The following is a 19652-nucleotide window of genomic DNA, read 5'->3' on the forward strand; positions in this document are numbered from 1 at the left end:
TTTGAGGTTTTTTAAACAAATATGCACTCACTGCCCTGATAAGTAGCTAAAAGCGTTTTAATTTCTGAAACATTCATCCGACACCGAATATATTGGTTATAATACGACCATCAGCTGATCTTCAACAAAAGTTAAGAACTCAATTCTGTTTTTCTCTCGGTACCTCTACAATGGCAACCAAGTCTAGGTATTACATATTGTCTCTTGAGCAATGCAGCAATACTAATTCAAGGTAAGGACATTTCATGTGGGACTTAGAAATGTCTAATAGGTCAAGCTGTCCAAATCAACTTAAAGGGAAGATTTTACGTGGGCAGTGTAAGTTTTTTTTCATGCCCATTGGTTCTAAATAAATGTGTTTTTTTAAACAAAGTCTAAATTGAATGCATATTTTTTTGAGGGTGGTGATATACAATTGCTTGACACGAGGAAAAGCTCATTCGTTCAAAATGGCCTCGTAGGATCTATATCTGCGGTTTAAGCCGGGGAAGTAACGGTAGTGGTTTTTATGAGTACGAGTATTGCCTGATGTTTCATGGGCGCCATCCAGTGTCAGAACTCGTACCTGCTCTCCTTGTGACTCGGCTGCATGTGAAGACTTATGGGATGCTGGAGGAATGTTAGAGGCGGGACTCCGGGGACCCAGGTGTTGGGACAGAGATCGTGGGTCGGCTGGCCCGTTATCACCCTGCTATAATAACACATCAGCCTTAACTGCTCCCCAGGCATATATCAAGCTGTACGTCTGAGCGATCGCCTGTGCGCTCTTGCTGTCCTGTTTAATTCAGATCGCGTTCTGCAGGAGGGGAAACATCTCGAGCGACGGAAGTCCACCAACTTCAGCAGTTTTGCTCGTGTTTTCTTTTTATTATAGAGAGGCACCATGAAACTTAGGAGTGGTATTCTCGCAGTTTTGTTCGCTGCATTTATATTCGCCGCAGGTGAGGAGACGGAGACGGAGAAAAACGTCGAGGAGTTGCTTGTGGAAACGTTGGTAAGTTCTGTTAAGTTTTTGTATGGATAGTGTCTCCAGGAGGACACGTAGCTGGACGTGTGGTTTTGCAGTGAGATCCTCCCTCACGTTGTCTCCCCAGTTAGCGGGCTGGCTGGCTAATGCGTTGCATGTACTCATCGTAACCTCGTATTTATTACACATATCAATATATCTCTGCATTTCTACACATTTAAGGTCAAACCTGAACCCTGCACAGTAACATCAGCGGTTGGAGATACGCTTCAAATCCATTACACGGTAAGATAGCATGCACTCGGGTTGTTTTCGAGAGATCTTTTTAGTAAAACGAGACCTCGCCCAAATGACTCTTCCGTATAAGCAAACTACAAGAAGAGAAACTGGATGCAACCTTGTGGATTCCAGATGGTGCATCTGTTGCTTACGATTCAACGCACTGTCCTCAACTATATGCGTTAGCCTGTTGCGGATCCGCACGCAGGCGATACCAGCAACGAGCAGCAGCTTATAGCCTTTGCACACACTTCTACAGTATGTCAAGGGTGACGTGTGATTTGGGACTTCAGAGACAAACACGCTGAATACTGTAGTATAAAATGGTGATGTGTCAGCACGACGATGTGACCTGGCCTACATTGCTTTTACACCGTTACAGCAGGAGGAGCAACACGTCAGCATTCCAGTTTATTCCGACACTGTCCAAACACCTTAAAATTGCATGAGAGAGAGAGAGAGAGAGAGAGAGAGAGAGACGAGCACAGCTCATTATTTTATGGATTATTTATTCTTCTCCGCATCTTTAGTTTTATGTAGTATTTTTATTTTTTTTGAAAAGCAAAAAGCAAAAAAAAAACCCCGCAGTGACTAATCCAGACGTGTTCTGCATAGGGGCGGCTGTTGGATGGGAAGGTGATTGATTCTTCTTTGTCCCGTGAACCCTTGGTTGTGGAACTGGGGAAGCGGACCGTCATCTCAGGTGTGTGTGTGTGGTGGCTGTGTGTTACTTCTATAAGCAGGAGTGGAGAAGATCAGTGCTAAGAAGGCGCCAGGATTTGTGTGATGTGCCACATCTTTACATTTGACTATGATTTATAGTGTTGGGACTGGTTCTTTAATGCCGATGCCGTCCAAGTATGGCCGTTTTGCAATGCACAGTTGTCAAAATTTAAAAGTATCAATTGGGACGAGTTTCTTAAGAAGTATTAAAAAGTTTTTTTTTATGTCACAGGCCTAGAGCAAGCCCTGGTTGGCCTCTGTGAAGGGTAAGTGTCACTCTGTCTGCTTTGAGTCAATGTTCTTATGGAAGAATCAGTGAAGCATTATAGAAAGTAATAGATTTGTTATGACAGGTTGAAGAACAGCTCAGATCATGGGTAGTCTCACTGCATGCACAGTCATTCTAACATGTTGGGTTTGTGGTCCAAGGTGATTGAATGGTGTAACTTTTACCTGAACATTTTATGTGTCGATGTTCGTTGTTTCTTCTTCCTCAGGCAAAAAGTCAAGGTGACCATTCCAGCACATCTAGCGTATGGAAAACGAGGATACCCCCCAACCATCCCAGGTAGCCCAAATCTGACAACTCAGAGACGCCATGACATTATTACACATTAACTGCAACATGTTTTGTGTACCAATGCTCTACAGGTACGAACACCAAGATCTGAAGTACATTCAAACATTCATACATTTAGTTGCTATATACTTCCAGGAGCAGGGCTGGGCAGGGCTGCTATACAGTCCTTCAAAGGCTGATAAATCTAGGTAGTTTTATTTATATAGTACACTGTCAGACTGAACAAATGCAGAACAAATGACATGGCCAAACAAAATTCACAAAACCCAGCATGATAATGAGTTTCTAGTGGAGCAATTATAGACTGAACCTGAGGGGAGGGACATCGGCCACATCAGAACAGCTATTAGTCCCCGACCAGAACAAGACAAATGACACTGCAAAATATTTATTAAACTGCAACTTTCTGTTGTTATTGTATCCAAGAACTTTTATCAAGTGCTTTACCATTTCATAGCATAGTTTAATCCAAAGTGACTAATATATTGTTAATAATTCATGTTTGTTTTTTTATCAACAAAGCAATGAAAACAAAGGCTGTGAGGGTAAATAATTTGACCAAGGAAATTCTAGACTCTTCGCAAAGAAAGGGAAATTTGATATTGTAGTCATTTGACTCAGTAGGATCTTTACCAGATTTCAGAAGCACTAGAATGTTCCTTAGATCTCATGGGAAATTGATATCATGCCTCTGAGAGTCCATCAGATGGAAAATGAGGGCAGAGATATCACCCAGACAAGTGTTTAATGAGAGGGTGGGATCAGGATTTAATTGACAGGATGATGAGTACAATTATTGATTTTAACTCTCTAATAGAGGATGGAGTAGAGAAACCTTGACAGATCAAATATATATTTTTAAAGAGATAAGTAATAGGCAATCACAGGTATTAATTTGTTTACTTAGTTTGGGTTATTACAAATATCTTAGTAATAGAGGATAAATAGGATGTCAGTTTCAGTAAGGACTGTCCTGTATTCCTGGAAATAGTCCAGATATAGGCTAAATAACGAGTAAGGCCAATTTATAGTGCAACTGATGACATCAACCAATTACTTTCATGACCTGCAGCTCATGAATGAAGCCTGAAGCAGAGCAGGAGGCAGACATAAGCCAAATCTTAATGGGCCGTGTTCATCTCGTGTATTAGTGCTTTCACTGTTCCAAAAAACACAACTGAACTTATGAATAAACCAGAAATGTTATGTTGAAAAGGTTAAATTGAGCATCTTAAATTACTAAAGTATATTTATTCCAGAACTAAGACGACTTTAGGATGTTCTTAATAGCTTTGAAGTGGAGGGAAACACCGATACATCCCAGTCCTTGATCTATCTCTGTGCAGGTGACTCCGTTCTGGAGTTTGAGGTGGAGGTGGTTTCTCTGATGCAGCAGACTCCCTGGCAGAAGCTGGTGAATGACATCTTTCCCCTTGTGTGTCTGGCATTAGTGCCCACTTTGCTGGGACTTGTGGGTGTCTACCTCTACAACAAGGCCAAAGTACAACCCCAAGGCAGGAAGAAGAGCAAGGACAAGAAGAGTAAGAAAAAATGAAAAGGACATGAACGGAAGAATAAACTATTTAAATAAAAAAAAACAGAAAATGTGAAAAACATTGCCTGGAGTGCAGTCCTTGTGAAAGAGTTCCTTTCATATATATCTGGTGTTTATTTTGTTTACTTGATATCACAGAATGAGACACAGATAAATTAATTTTACATCTAGTAAAAAAAGTATTTTTAAGCATGGAATATCATGATGATGATTTATTTTTTATCTATGGGATGTAAAGGGAGTCTAATTTCAGATGTGTGCATTACAGTATAATGTCCAAATGCTTTTAAGTGTCTGTTGTTCTTCCTTCTATTTGACCTACTGACTTGTAATGTGACTGACATTTTCTCATGTGTGCTGGAAAATGGATTTGTTTAAATATGTGGTATCTATATAACCCAGTAACAGTAGCTTTGTCTTTGGTACAGTATTACTATGTCTGCCATACATGTGTATATATATGTAATATCTCTACAGCGTGTGTTCCACTACATGGGCTGCCTCTATGACTGTGTGGCGCTTGAGTGTTTGTGCGTCTGAACCAGTTGATGTCTGCAGCGACTGGCGGGACACTATGAGAAGTGGATTCCGTTGTCGCAAGATCTCGTCGCTAACAGAGATGCCATCTAGATATTGTTTGAGAAGAATTCTCAGCTGCTGGTTCTCACGCCCCAGAGCCGCCTTCTCCTGTTCTAGGCACAAACGCTCCAGGAGAACCTTGTTGTAACGCTGCCAAAACCTTTCCAGAGAGGTATAGTCCAGCATGGCCTAACAGAAAAGAGGACAAAGCCAAAGATGAAACTTTAGGAACATATAATACATGATATATAATGAGATAATGGGTCTATTCTAGATGTCTTAGGGAGTAACATGGAAAGCCTTCTGTGTGGTTTAAAAGTCGTTAGGATGGAAATGATGCTGAGAGAGGTATCACACTATAATGGTTGTAAGGCGATACTGGGAGCATATGGAGTATACCCGTGCCAGTTCTTCAGATGGTGCCTCCATAGCATGCGCTCTCTCCTGACTCAACTCCTCCGCACTTAAAGATGATGCATAGAAGGGAAGCACCTTCTCCTGCTCTGTCTCCAGTTTACGACACATTTCAGCTAGACGCAACAGTTTGTCCCCCTGCGCACACAAAATGACGAAGCGTGCTGTGAGACACATTACTCGGCATGTTTGATTTATTTTTGTCTGAAATGTCCCTGGAGTCTCTCTACATTCAACAATGAGTCTCAACCAGGCAGCCCCACCCTGGTGAGTGCAGAGATGAATCCGTCTACCTTTCCTATGATGTCTCGTAGTTTCTGAGCGGTTTTACTGCTGTGCATGGTGAGGTTAGCCAACTGTCTCCTCTCCGCTGCCCGAGCCAGACTGAGTTTAGTCTTGAGCTGTTGGACTTTATGTGCAACGTCCTCACGAACTGCGCGGAGTTCACGTGCAGACACCTCGCTCTCCCTCTGACCAGAGCTCAACCGAGAACGCAGATCGCTGATGTAGTCCTTTTCAAACGCACACACACACACACACACACACACACACACACAGTTCTGTGAATATGCAAACAATATGTCACTTGTAGCTAAATTGTGGCACAATCATGTTAAGGCATTACATTCATTGTGCACAGTAACTGATGCATTTATAGAGCACGCTATAAATACCATCCATTTTACAATCTTGTAGTGATGTGCTTCTCCCTCTCATGCCTGACCTGCATCTTCTGCAAGCGTCTCATCTGCAAGTCTATCTCCCGCGCACTGTGTTCATCTTTGGCACGCAGCGACTCGTACTCCACTTGCCGGACCTTGGTGGCCTCGCTGTAGCTGTGTAGCACCTGCTGGAACTGCTCCCAGAGCTCCTTCTCGGTGCCCTCCAGCTGCGTACGTAATGCGTGTTTTTCTTCGATGCTCTACACAAACCAAAGAGTGAGATGCCACCCCCTCTCCTCCCACACAATCCTATGTGTGCTGTGTTTACATCCTTCTTCAAACGTAGAATAAAAGCATTGTGTTTAGCTATGTCTTGGTTTCAGATCATTTATAATTCTTTATTTTCTGTGACAACTGAAGACATGGGGAATACAGTACCTGGTTTGTGATATCATCTCGGGTGTTCTGGTAGTTCAGCCGGACCTCGCGGTTTATTTCATCATAGCGCTGCTCCATGGCAAAAGCGACATCCTCTAGATATGCCATTTCCTGCTTGTGCACCGTCAAAATCCGTTCCCTGAAATAGTCATACAATTAAACTGAGTTAATTACCTGGCTCTGACCGCCTTGCAAAAAAACGGACACATTGACGTTACAGACAAGACGAAGTGGAAAGACGTCGGAGGTGAAATATGCGTCTACCTCTCTGTGTTGAATTCGGTGTTGAGCTCCTCAAGCCCAGTGCTCCACTCTAACGCTAGTGCAGCCAGTCGGCCCTTATGGAGCTGCAGCAGCCGGTCCGTACTGTGGAGGTGAGACCTGAGAGCGACCGCAGACTGCTGCTCTGCTTCACCCAGATCACTCACCAACGACTGCAGCACACACACACACATAAATACACACAAAAATACACACACACACACACACACACACACACACACACACACACACACACACAAACACGAAAACACACACACACACACACACACAAATACACACACAAACACACAAACAAACACACACACACGAACACACACAAATACACACAAAAATACACACACACACACACACACACACAAACACGAAAACACACACACACACACACAAACACGAAAACACACACACACAACCACACACACACAAATACACACACAAAAACACACAAACAAACACACACACACGAACACACACAAATACACACAAAAATACACACACACACACACACACAAACACACACACACACACACAAACACGAAAACACACACACACACACACACACACACCAATACACACACAAAAACACACAAACAAACACACACACACGAACACACACAAATACACACACGAACACACACACACATGAACACACACACATGAACACACACACACAAACACACACACACAAACACACACACACATAATGACAGTAAAGCAATCACTCATGCTGACTGGTCATTCAACAGATGGTGTTTGCCTAAACCTAAAAACGTTTCACTGATCTGTACATTTTTAGCATTTAAAAATATTAAGTGATTATATTATTCCCTTGGATGAGTAAAACTGGCTGTATTATCCTGTGTGCCAGTTCACCTTAATGACGCTGTCTTTGCGGTCTAGGACTCTCTCAAAGGTCTGGCTGAGTACTGCAATATCGGCGCGCAGCTCGGCGGCACGAGTTTGGCGAAGGACAGAGCGCCACTGCTGTGTCAACTTGTGCAGGTTCACTGTGCTGTTACGCTCCTCCTTCTGCAGCTTATCCTGCCGAGCACACGCAGCCACAGTGTTGGAGCGAGTGACATCACAGCCATCGTAACAAATATTAGAATATTAGTCTACCTTGTTTACAACTTATTAAAAAAATAAATAAAGCAGGAAATGTACTGTACGTCTCAGACACTGACAGAGACACTTACGATGACAGTGTGTGTGTGTGTGTGTGTGTGTGTGTGTGTGTGTGTGTGTGTGTGTGTGTCTGTGAGAGAGAGAGGGAGACAGAGAGAGAGAGAGAGAGAGAGAGAGAGAGAATGTCCAGAGAAACAGAATGTACTACTACAATGTTTAATATATCTGTATAGATTATACACTGCAGATACTTACCTGAAATTTTTATACACACACACACACACACACACACACACACACACACACACACCTGGAATCTTCTTCAGATTTTTATGCGCACACACACGCACACACACACACCTGGAATCTTCTTTAGATGTTTCTGCACACACACACACACCTGGAATCTTCTTCAGATTTTTATGCACACACACACACACACACACACACACACACACACACACACACACACACACACACACACACACACACACACACACACACACACACCTTGAGAAACTGAGTGAGCATGTCTTCTTTCCTTTTAGCCATGTCTTCCTCAGCCTGAGCCTTCTGCTGCATGTACACGAGTCTCTCCTCCTCCGTCAGCGCTGGCTGCTTGCTCGCTCCCGTCTTCCCTTTCTTCGGCATCACTCCGGCGCTTCAACGCTTTACTTATCAAAGACAAAACATTCAGCTGCCAGTTAGTTTACTTTAGTCAACAGGCTATTATTTGCATTATTTTACAAATGCATATGGGGCTTAAATCGTGTAATAAACTGTAGGTAACGGAATACCGGCTGCCTGACCGAGCGCTTCGGTTGACTGTTACTAAGCAACAAGCAGGTCACACATGAATGGTTTCGGGCTGGTCGAGGCTTCTGACACATTTGGTTCCTATTTAGTGGTCAACCATATTATCCAATTATTAGCTATCTAGGAGCCAGCCCTGCTCTGCCTATACATTACGTTTTCTAGTTCAATTGTTTGAATTCTTAAGCACAGATGTTGCCAATGTGGTAGCCCACTAATTGCGTAACACAATAACACAAATAATTAGCTTAACCTAACTGTCTGGCCCAGGTGTTTAGCTGCGTCTCTGACTATTTGCTCCTGGGAACCTAAATTAGGACAACTATTTAGCATTTGTTTCCTGCTTCAACATTATTTTTCATTCATTGCTCTTTTCTCTTACAAAAGCAACATTCCACAACTGCATTTTGATCAATAAAAAACAGAGTCCAAATAAGAAGAGAAAATGAGGCAAGAATTAAAGATGCAGTGAAAAAATTAAACACTGGAGTAAAGAGGATGAAGACTTTTGTGGAGGTAGAATGCCACAAACATTAAACAGTAGGAATGAGAAAATAGTATTTTCTTTGGTTTGTAATGCACAATATTAAAAATAATCTATTTTCATTTAAAAAATCAAAAGGCATGTATAAAATATATAAAATACTGCAGCATTGGTTGTAGTGGGGAAATAAGATCACTAGAAAGATGAGAGCAAGAAGAATGAAGAAGATGCTCAACTGAAACCCGTGTACAATCTCCATCAAGAACAGCACACCAATTTTTATGCAAACAGTTTGAGTGTTCAGAGCATCTCCTTAAGCCAGTGTCCTTTACTGGCTCTGAACACGTTTTGAAGACTCACCAGAACATAAAATGTGTTCCACTTAAAAAAAAAATTAGAAAACATTGTTTGTCACTTTATTATATTTAAAAATGCCTATAGACATAATAAAGCCTGTCTTATTGTGTTTATTGAGAAAGTGCTAATTCTGGGATTGGGCTTCACCTTCAAATTATTATTATGACAGTTGAATTACTTTCTGTAAATGAACTGCACTATATCCCTCCGCGATTAACTAATTATTTCATTATTCTCTTATTCAAAAACCTTTAACTAAACTGATAATCGATGCCAGATTAAATGTATTGTTTTGTATGAGGCAGTCTGCGTTTTATTCTATTGTTTTTCTGATTCAAATCGCATGCTCTTTTTTGTGCGGAGGAACAACGTTGATACATTTCCGTTGCGCCGCTTCCGGTCCTCTTTCCTGCCTCCTGTCCAAGATGGTGAGTGCCGAAACGTGTTAGTCGTTTACGCCAACGTGGATTAATACGATTTAACTCGGTTGAATGCAAAAAATAAATGTACTTCGATAAAGTGCTGTTATTGTAGAAACGTTTGAAGTAATTTCTAGAGTAATTACTAGGAAATTCGCTGTACGTTGAATCAAAAAATTTGCGGGTGTGTTCGAGCCATGCGCTATCGTTCATGCTAGGTTGTCTAGCTAGCTAACAGGCCTCGGGTTGTTCAGCGTACTGAATTATTTTGCTGGAACTGCGATCACTGTAATCTATTTTTAATCGCGAGTTATCCCATAAAAGTAGTCTTCTAATTAATTTAGGCAAATTATAGTGGCTTTGTCTAAGAAACCATAGAATTGCTAACTAGCTAGCAGTGTTAATTTTGACAGCAATTTTTGATTTAGTTTTAGTCTTAGTCTTTTGACTAAAATGTCATTTAGTTTTAGTCATAATTTAGTCTTTGGATTTGTTTTAGTCTTAGTCAAATTTTTGTCGACTAATTATCATTAGAATTTAGTCGACTAATTATTCAAAGAATTTAGTTGACTAAAATATATATAGTGTAATAGTCATTATATACTCTTGCACAAAATGAAACATTTATTAACCAGTTACAGAATATTATTGTTTGTATTTGCAATATATACAAAAACAAATTTCCAAACAACTTTTTTGACCTGAACTTATAGTTATTGAGCATAACAATAATAAACCATTGATGACCAGTAGGTCCGATCTACCTGAAAAGCATATGTAGTTTATGAACAATGCATATTACATTGTATATAAAACTGGGTGCCGTAAAAACAACAATGTCATAGACCGCTGATATCATTTCATTTGTCGTATTTTTCCCGACATCATTGTCACACATGGTTTACACACCGTGTCTTTTTCTCAAAGTCAAAGGAGAAATGTGTCCATATATCGCCGCTCATCTTTCTCCCTGCTGACATTGTCGAGTTAACGTCGAGTTGAATTTCATGAGTGGCCACAGTTCACAGGCTGGTACGGTCTTCCCGGGTTCTGTGCGATGTGAAGACGTTAGTTCTGATTGGACGGTTACCCGGTTTGTCCCGCCTATCCGTGTACGCTAAAGTAGTTACAGCTGGATCTCTTCTTAACTTATCCCTACCTTTCACTAAACTAAATCAGGTCTGATTAGATGTCGTCGCTGGCCAATATTTTCGTCTCGTTTTTACTCGTTGACGAAAATGTCCATTAATTTCGTCATCGTTTTTATCCCTTCGCATAGTTTTTTATTTAGTTATCGTCTCGTTTTCGTCGTGAAAAAAGGTTCGTTGACGAAAACTATGACGAAAATTATTCGTCAACGAAATTAACACTGCTAGCTAGCTGGGTTGGCTATTATTTAGTAACTACAGTTAATATATTGATTTCTGTCCTTGTTGAAGCCTCTATGTCCCTTTATTCCAGTTTCATTTTATTGTTCAGACTTCAGGCTAATTTCCAAATGCGGTGTAAGTCGATTAATTGGATCAAACAGATCAGGGTGGTCACCAAGCTAAAGTACATCTCCATCGCCCATGTCAAGTACCCCTGATCTAGACTCGAGAAATGATCAGAAACATGATACGCGTTTCTGAACAGCCATTTTAAGCCTTTTTGTAATGTTTTACCTGCAGTTCGACTTCCCAGGCACAATCCCGTCCAGTTGTGTCTCTTTTGCACTGCTAAAGTCTTGTTTCTCTTTTTGAATTCCAGACTAAGAAGAGAAGGAACAACGGACGTGCCAAGAAGGGCCGTGGGCACGTCCAGCCCATTCGCTGCACCAACTGTGCTCGGTGCGTGCCCAAAGACAAGGCCATCAAGAAGTTTGTCATCAGGAACATCGTTGAGGCCGCGGCTGTGAGGGACATCTCGGAGGCCAGTGTGTTTGACTGTAAGTTGCTCCATTTGTCAAAATAATTTTGATTGTTGTCCACAAACTGATGGACTGAGTCTAAATTCTCATTGAAGAATTAAGACTGTACATTTTACAGCAACATTCAGAGACATGGCAGTGATCATATGACATGACTGCAATTTTTGTTCTGACCTTTCTTTTCTATAGCCTATGTGTTGCCCAAGCTCTACGTGAAGCTGCATTATTGCGTGAGCTGTGCCATCCACAGTAAGGTGGTAAGGAACCGATCTCGGGAGGCCCGCAAGGACCGCACACCACCTCCACGCTTTAGGCCAAGTGTAAGTGTCTTGCTGATTGCATCAATTCACATACCTGTTCATATACATACATGCAAGATGCATTAAAATGTCTTGTAAAACGCAAGACACAGTGCATTGGGTAAATTGAGCTCATGAAATGAACAAGTCAAGTCACTTTTTAGTATTGTCAAATGTGTACACAAGACAGTGATGCCTAAAAGTGTTGTTTACATTTTGTGATGTTCTTTCTTTTTCTCTTCCCACAGGGTGCTGCTCCTAGAGCTCCTCCGAAGCCTATGTGAAGAAGTAGTTGTAAACTGTACAATTGTGCAAACCAATAAAATCTGGTCAGAATCCACAAAAGTGTGATTGTTTGAATAATAATGACGTGATTACAAAATTGTCTCAGAAATATCTAAATTAAACTTGGATGCAAGTTGTACAGCATTATTGATAATACTTTGCAATCAAGTTTTATTGGCCAAGTGTGCACACGTACAAGGAATTTTGTTTTGGTTGCAGGGCTTTTACCGTATGCAGGACTTGACATTTACAGTAGTACAAGAAACAAAATATTCATTTACCCAGTCAAACTTGTAAACTGCACATTTTGCCCAGTATATGTTAGTGCTGAGTGTCTGGAAGTCTGGAAACCACTTGGCAATTGTTCACAACAGAATAGCATTTCTCATTGGTTTAGTCAAACGACTATGTCTTGAAACGGGTGGCCAAACCGTCGAGCCACAGAGCAAACCTCTCAAAATGTTTTGAGACACAAGTTGTTTATTGAAATGGTCTTGTCTGGGAAGCGGTGTTTTCATCTCACGCACATGTGCTTTTGACGAAAATACCGGGGTGAATTCAAGCTAAGCGAACTGTACATTAAAAAAACCAAACACAAACTTAGATATAAATGTAAGGATCCGGAACGCCCCTCACCGCAGGGTTCGCTAATGTGAGTGTTCCGAACCGCACCCAGGCGTGATATACTTCAGGACTTTGGCACGGTTGGAGGAGGTGGGCGCACACTACGAGCTCTGTTATGTACGCAACTTGTTTTCTAGGTAAAAAGTGGATAAAGTCCATTATCAACACTTTACAACGCCATTGACCTGTGCTCACCTTTAGGAAGAAGAGAACAGATAGCGGCAGTAGTTTTGAAGCTCCCTCAGTTGTGTGCGGTGCCTTTGCTGCACCTCGTATGTGGTTTATTCCAAAACGTGTGACAGAAGCGTCTCACCAACGAGACTCAAAGCACAATCACAATATCACAGATACTTCATGCCGCTAGTCTCCCGTTTTCCACTACGTCGGTTTTAAAAGTGTTAGCGGCTCGCTAGGCTTGTAAACAAACCGCACACCACGAAGATGTAGCAGTGTGTCGCCCTCAGAGCTGATGAGGTAACGGCCACGACACAGACCGTAGGACTGTACATGGAGAGTTTGACTAGGACCAATACAATTTCTGAACATGGAGGCAACTTCCTGCTCGAGGAAGAAGTAGATGAGGAAGAGGGGGAGTGAGGGTACATGGTGGTGGGACGGGGAAGAGACCGAGAAGCACGTTCACACTGTTGTCCCAGATGAAATTCGGGTGCCGCTCATTGACCACGTTCTAAACCATCGCCTCATAATGGCAGAGGCAGGTCAATGAGTTCAACCCAATGTGCCTCTGTCTTCCGTCTCCTCCGTCATTATTGGCCAACGGGACACAGTGGATGTCCCAGGCCAGCGAGGGAGCAACCTGACTGTGTGCTGCCATTTCTGAGAATGGTGTGGCCACACATATCCCCAGTCTTGGCCCATACAATACAGAGGAGCTCCTCTTTTTCTTGGATCGCCTTTACATCGATTTGATCCCTGAAAATGAGAGAGGTCTCGTAGGGCCTCACCTACCACACCACGTCATTGTATGGGACAATGTGAATTTCCACCATAGCCCACTCATCAGGACTTGGTTTGCTACCCATCCAAGAATGCTGAAGGAGTTATACTCACTTACTCTCCTTTCCTCAATCCCATTGAAGTGAGGAAAGGAATGACCATCATCCTCAAGACCAGAGATCCCTGCTCCATGCGAAGGCCTTACAGGGAATCAGTGTAGGGGTTGGTTATGACATTTCTACGCTTGTTGCATTGCAAAGGAGATTATACATTGTGAGATAGATGAAAATCTATGGGCAGACAGAGAGCAGCGTGTAGATGGCCAGGAGGTTGAGGATGGTGGCCAGGTGAGGGAGGGTGAGGACAGTGACTAGTGAAGTGAAAACACCCCCCCCCCCCCCACTTTATATAAAGGGCTATTTTTATTTGATTGTATTACAGAATGGGCATTATGTTTACATTTCCTTTTTACACTACAGTATTGTAAGCAAGTTCATTTTTGTGTGAATAAAAATGGGTTCAACTAACCTCGGCGTTATCAGTTTGATGTGTGATTAACCTTTGTAAAATGCTTTTTTTTTCAGATTTATACACCATTGTATTCTGTTAGTTAGTCCTTTAGTGACAACACATCTAACCATTTTGACTTGATGTGCTCACGCAATGCCAAATGGACAATGCATTTTGGTAGCACTGACTATTCATACGAGAAGGGAATTGAGTTTTGACACATGGGTGAATTGTTTTGGAAAGGATATGGGCTTCTGAAGGCAAACCATGGTGTTGTGCTGAACCATCCAGGTTATTTTGATAAAAGCACCAAATGCTTGTCCAGTCTGTTTCGAGAAATGGGCCAAAGCAATTGCATGCCAATCTTTTCCATTTTCGTGGCACTGACTCTTTAAATGAAAAAGGGGTTTAGTGTTGAAGCCTAAGTGAACAGTTTTGGGACAGATATACGCTTTTGCAAGTCAGCTCTTTTGTTGTGCTGATCTGTAAGACAGTTGTGCCAAATGATGTTGAGTTTCAAGAATGTAATTTCGGTTTCAAGAAATGAGCCAAACCAATCGAGAAAAACTGTAAAAGCAGAGCTGAAGTCCAAAAACAGAATTCTCATGTAAGTTCTTGGATGTTGGAAACGCATGCTCACTGCATCATTTACTGACCTGTTGGCCTGATAAGGGAACTGCAGGGAGTCTAGCAAGTGATCTGTTTTCATGACTACAGCGGTCAATGCGATGGGTCTGTAGTCATTCAGTCCTGTGATGGTTGCATTTTGGGGAATGGGTATTATAGTGGAGTGTTTGAAACAGAAGGGCACAACACATCTCCAGTGGTTTGTTGTTCTTTTGTAACTGGTGATGCATTTCCAGATTGCTGATGGCTCATTTGTGGAAATCATGCTACTTGGTTTGTTTGAACTGTATTTTTGCAGCTTTTATTTTACATGTATTTTACGTATAAATACACTTTGTTTGTTCATGGCCTGATTGTTAAACCGGCACAACTGTTGCAATTTGGTGTTGAACTGGGGCTTGTTATTGGTGTATTTAATGTGAGTTCAATCATGTAACTTAAACTTGCATGGCAGTGATTTTAAATGTTTATTTAAGGTGACTTTGGGTTGCAATTGTATATATGTTTAGGTGGTCCAGGAGAGAGGTTGTATGTGTGTGCGAACAAATAATTTGTGCAAATATAATTAAATATAGTATGAAGTAGATGCATTCCTATGGCACTGGCCACACCAACTTAGTCTTGAGTATGAGGTCTTCAAATTCTTCAAGACAACACTGGAATTGAACTAAATGGGTAGTGGGTATGAGTCTTACCTGAGCAAGCATCTATTACAAATGCAGATTAAGACTTTCAATTAATTATGCAGCCTTATCCTTCAGCCATCTGTTACCACCTAACCATGTAAGATTTAAAACTGCTGAGTGTCAGTCTCACTGATCCTCTTTTTGTCGGCGGCACTTAATCGCCAGACATTTCTCATCCACACACCAGGCCTGCCGAGACGAGCACGTCTTTCTCGTGAACTCGGCTGTGATTTATTCACAAATATATTCCATTACATTTAAGAACTGCAGCACCTGCTATTCGACGCTCGAGGGTCTTTATTTTCTGGAAACGTCCGAACAGAGGAAGAGCAACGTAAGCGACATTTATGTTTCTAAGGAGCTAGTTCTCGGTGATTAATATGGCCGTGTCTGATGGAGGTGGAGAAGAGACGGAGGTGCCAGAGGTGAACAGTGAAGAAGAGGCGCTTCGCCACTTTGAGCACTACGCTGAAGCTCGGGCTGCCCTGCCCTGGGAACAACGCACCTTTAAGGAGAAAGTGATGCACCATCTTGATCGCATGTTCCTGGTTTTCTTCGCCGTTTTCGTTGTGATTGTACTCTTGGAAGCCGCTTATAAATTTTGGTACATCACCAGCTGGAGGAAAATTGTGCAGTTTGTTCTGGACTCCATCTCCTACCTCTTCATGGATGAGAACGAGGAGGAGTTGCTTTAAGTGAAACGCCTAAAAAGTTTAAACAAAATTCCACGCTGAAAGTCTCAACTTTCACCACAATTAACAACTTCAGACATACAATGGTAGAAAATAAAACTGAATGCATTTCTTGTTTCCATTTAAATGTCTGCTTCATAAAGTCGTGTGTAACTACTTGAAAAATATGTCGAGCTGTTACTATTGGGACAACAATAAATCGTTCATTGATTGATTAATCAAAGTGAGCTTGTGTTTAAATTTTTTAAGCACTGAAGTGAATGTGCTCTAGTAAAAACATGCATTATGAATTCACAGTGAAGCGCGCACACGCGTCTCCAAAGCGGGTGTTTGCTGCCACCTACAGGAATGGACTGACCAGTGAATTTTGTGACGTTTGATCTCAGGTCTGTCCAATCACATCGTCCGACATTGACTCTGGAGAACCAATCAGATGACGGAACGCTTCTTCATACACGGAAGTCCCGCCTCGCGTTTCTTTCTCCTGTTCGGAAACTGTAGCGTGACCGACGTTTCGTGTCTTCCGTAGACTTAAAGTAAGTTATCTTTAGAAAATGGTATTGATATGTGTTAAGGTTTTTTAAAAACCAGCAAATAGTGCAAACGAGCGTTTGCGCAAGTCAGTTTAACCTTAAGTGGTCAATAAACTCAGTAGAGCTCTTACTATTTTTATCAGGCTTTGCTTGAGTCGTAATGGCAGCCACGTGCTACACCATTTTGTTAGATTAAAGGTGACTAGTTATGTGGCATGAACAAACATTCCACTTTCGTGGAGTCGCAACATTTTTGCAGTACTTCTGTAAAAAAATCGGAAAATCTATATTCTAAGCAACCTTGACCCACGTTTGGAACTGTTAACAAACGCCACATGTGGCTGTAACTCCCTATTCCTGCCATCATTGAGCAAGATTCAGCCATGGGCATCGAGTTAGACACGAATATCGTAATATCGTCTGGTTTACAGCACCGCTCCATCTTATGATGATCCTTTTAGTTTATTTAGGTTATCCTCTTGTTATCTAACTTGCATCGCCGTTATACGACACGCTGCCCAAGTTTCTTATGTCACGTTTGTATATTGGCTGCTCCACTAGGTGTTTTTTTGGTATTTGTGTACTTGGGCTTTAAGGGGTATCGGAGACTCCTCCAAAATCATAATAAAAATAAATACAAATAATAATAGACATCCATAAACGGGAAAAACCAAAATCCTCCTTTGTAAAACATCAAAGACACTGCTTTCTGTAATTTGTACACTCATATAAACGTCTTGGATAACTTGTGAAACACGTTCTGTGGTTTGCAAATAGTATGCACAGGAGCATTTAAATGAGTCATGTTTAGGCAAGACTACATTTAAAATGAATAAACGCCCATTCACACCTGGTATTGAGTGATGAAATTACAAGTGGTTAGGGCTAAATACAGTTATAAACAGCACAATGTTCACCGCCAAGTCAGGTGTATTTGTTTAGTGCATTTTACGAAATGCATTGTGTCAGATTTGTCAAAAGGGTGTCATATCTTTAAACATAACGTGATACATGGCTTTTAACATATGCAAGTGCCTTTGTAATGAAGTCCACAATGTTTTCCAGAATGCGTTACGTGGCCGCTTACCTTTTGGCTGTGCTGGGTGGCAACTCCAGCCCCTCTGCCAAGGATATCAAAAATATCCTGGGTAGTGTAGGAATCGAGGCAGACGATCAACGTGTCACCAAGGTGTGTAGCGTTTCCCCTCTTACTTTTTTCTTTTTCTTCTCTGTGGTAATGTACATGTGGTTTTGATCATTGCAACAGGTCATCAGTGAACTGAATGGCAAAGACATCAATGAAGTCATGAATGCAGGTATGTTGACATTTATTATTTGTACCTTTACTTCGTATCTGGTATATTTAACATGTGGAATATAAATAGTTATGGTGATATTCCTCTAGGCCTCTCTAAGCTAACCTCCGTGCCAGCGGGTGGCGCTGTGGCAGTGTCTGCACCCAGTGGTGGGGCTCCTGCAGCAGCAGAGGCACCTGCAGGTAAGCCTTTTATCTTATCTTATGGTCTGTGATGAAAATCACAGATCATGGATCAGTTTACGTATTTCCAGTTATGAGTAAGTGGAGTGTAAGTGTTGTTTTGCAACATTGCATTTTAGTACCAGTAATTTTTATATTGTTATGAAAATAATTTTTTTTTCCTTTTAGCGGAAGAGAAAAAGGAGGAGAAGAAAGACGAATCTGAGGAGTCAGATGAAGACATGGGCTTTGGACTCTTTGATTAATCTTGTTTCCTGAAAAACACAATAAAAATTGGAAATGTTAAACTCTATCTTTGTAATTATTTGTTCTGAAAAGGCCTCCGGTATGTTGACATGCTTTACTGTAAATTCAGTAATATGTCCCAGAGATATTAGTTCCAACAACTTAGGTTTTAATCGACTTCAAAAGTAGCTTTTGAAATTGTTGACACATGGTACAGTGTTACTATTCCCAACCGATTGTTTATGGAAACATGTTGATTCATATTTTCCCCTCAATTTTTTTCAAGCCGGGTTTCGATGCAAATGTTTTGGAAATGTTTACTAAATCTTTGCAGAAAAAAATATTAACTGTCATCTGATCATGTGAAGAAACCAGATGTAGGCTGCTGTGATTAGAGGCACGATTTAAATGAGCATAATGGAGATATTTGGTTTGAGATGTCGTTTATTCAAAAAACCCTTTTCCATCTCTTTCGCTTTGTGGGTCACGTGACACCTACAAGTGAGTCCACGGAGGGTGTTGCCAGAGTAAAGGAAAACTGACCATGGAATTTGATCTCAAGTGCTCATTGTATCTCAGTCAGGCAGAGTGTGCAGGCAGGTGTATAAAGGCACTCGGTTTACACTTCACGATCAGATGGACTTAAACTGCATTTGTGCAACTCAGTCTGGCCTGTGTACTAGTGATGGGCAAATGAAGCCTCTTGAAGCAATGAAGCTTTCCAACCATTTGCTTTGCAAAAAGGTTCATTACTCGAGGCTTCATTCATCACTCACTAGTGACATCTGCTGGTGAAACTAACAGCCTCGTCATTTAGTTGGATCGTACTTTCAAATATTTGTAAATGCAATATTGTCACAAAGTTTCCATCAAACTCATGTTTAGTAACAGGAGAATCAATTAAATCATACTTAATTGTCATGTTGTAATTATTAAAATTATTTGTAGCCAATCTAATCCTTGACGATCAGTGGTTCTTTGACAATGAAGATATGTTGTATTTTACTATATTGGGAATTGAGTGATTGTTGAGTTAGAAACTTGCTTCCTGAAAAACAGAATGTGTTTAATCGCTTCTTGGGGGTTCTAGATCTGGTTTGTAACATTTACAAATAAGGTTTGCCTCTTCCAAT

General features: G+C 41.3%; 4 protein-coding genes across 6 annotated transcripts; 3 read left to right on the plus strand and 1 right to left on the minus strand.

The window, feature by feature from the left end:
* Positions 1-486: 486 nt before the first annotated feature.
* On the plus strand, positions 487-4389 carry fkbp11 (FKBP prolyl isomerase 11). Its single transcript, XM_077014170.1, has 6 exons — positions 487-994; positions 1190-1252; positions 1862-1949; positions 2202-2235; positions 2467-2537; positions 3896-4389. The coding sequence occupies exons 1-6, from the start codon at positions 884-886 to the stop codon at positions 4102-4104; spliced, it is 576 nt and encodes a 191-aa protein (XP_076870285.1). The 5' UTR covers positions 487-883; the 3' UTR covers positions 4105-4389.
* A 56-nt stretch (positions 4390-4445) lies between these two features.
* On the minus strand, positions 4446-11448 carry drc2 (dynein regulatory complex subunit 2). Of its 3 annotated transcripts, none has more exons than XM_077014169.1 (9): positions 11339-11448; positions 8112-8275; positions 7350-7517; positions 6462-6631; positions 6198-6336; positions 5822-6019; positions 5391-5609; positions 5083-5235; positions 4446-4872 (listed from the first exon to the last, which is right to left on the minus strand). In XM_077014169.1, the coding sequence occupies exons 2-9, from the start codon at positions 8250-8252 to the stop codon at positions 4576-4578; spliced, it is 1485 nt and encodes a 494-aa protein (XP_076870284.1). In that variant the 5' UTR covers positions 8253-8275; positions 11339-11448; the 3' UTR covers positions 4446-4575. The 3 variants fall into 3 exon arrangements, with proteins under 3 accessions (XP_076870284.1, XP_076870283.1, XP_076870282.1); XM_077014168.1 differs by lacking the exon at positions 11339-11448 and adding an exon at positions 8399-8454; XM_077014167.1 differs by lacking the exon at positions 11339-11448 and having other exon boundaries at positions 8112-8439.
* Positions 9551-12227, plus strand: rps26l (ribosomal protein S26, like). Its single transcript, XM_077014171.1, has 4 exons — positions 9551-9683; positions 11424-11601; positions 11773-11903; positions 12131-12227. Exons 1-4 carry the CDS (start codon positions 9552-9554, stop codon positions 12164-12166), a joined length of 477 nt encoding a protein of 158 aa, XP_076870286.1. The 5' UTR covers position 9551; the 3' UTR covers positions 12167-12227.
* Positions 12228-16700: 4473 nt separating this feature from the next.
* rplp2a (ribosomal protein, large P2a) lies at positions 16701-18584 on the plus strand. Its single transcript, XM_077014172.1, has 5 exons — positions 16701-16799; positions 17862-17985; positions 18064-18112; positions 18202-18294; positions 18463-18584. Exons 2-5 carry the CDS (start codon positions 17863-17865, stop codon positions 18537-18539), a joined length of 342 nt encoding a protein of 113 aa, XP_076870287.1. The 5' UTR covers positions 16701-16799; position 17862; the 3' UTR covers positions 18540-18584.
* Positions 18585-19652: the final 1068 nt, after the last annotated feature.

Source organism: Brachyhypopomus gauderio, chromosome 8 (genome assembly GCF_052324685.1).
Source record: "Brachyhypopomus gauderio isolate BG-103 chromosome 8, BGAUD_0.2, whole genome shotgun sequence".
Lineage (NCBI taxonomy): Eukaryota > Metazoa > Chordata > Actinopteri > Gymnotiformes > Hypopomidae > Brachyhypopomus > Brachyhypopomus gauderio.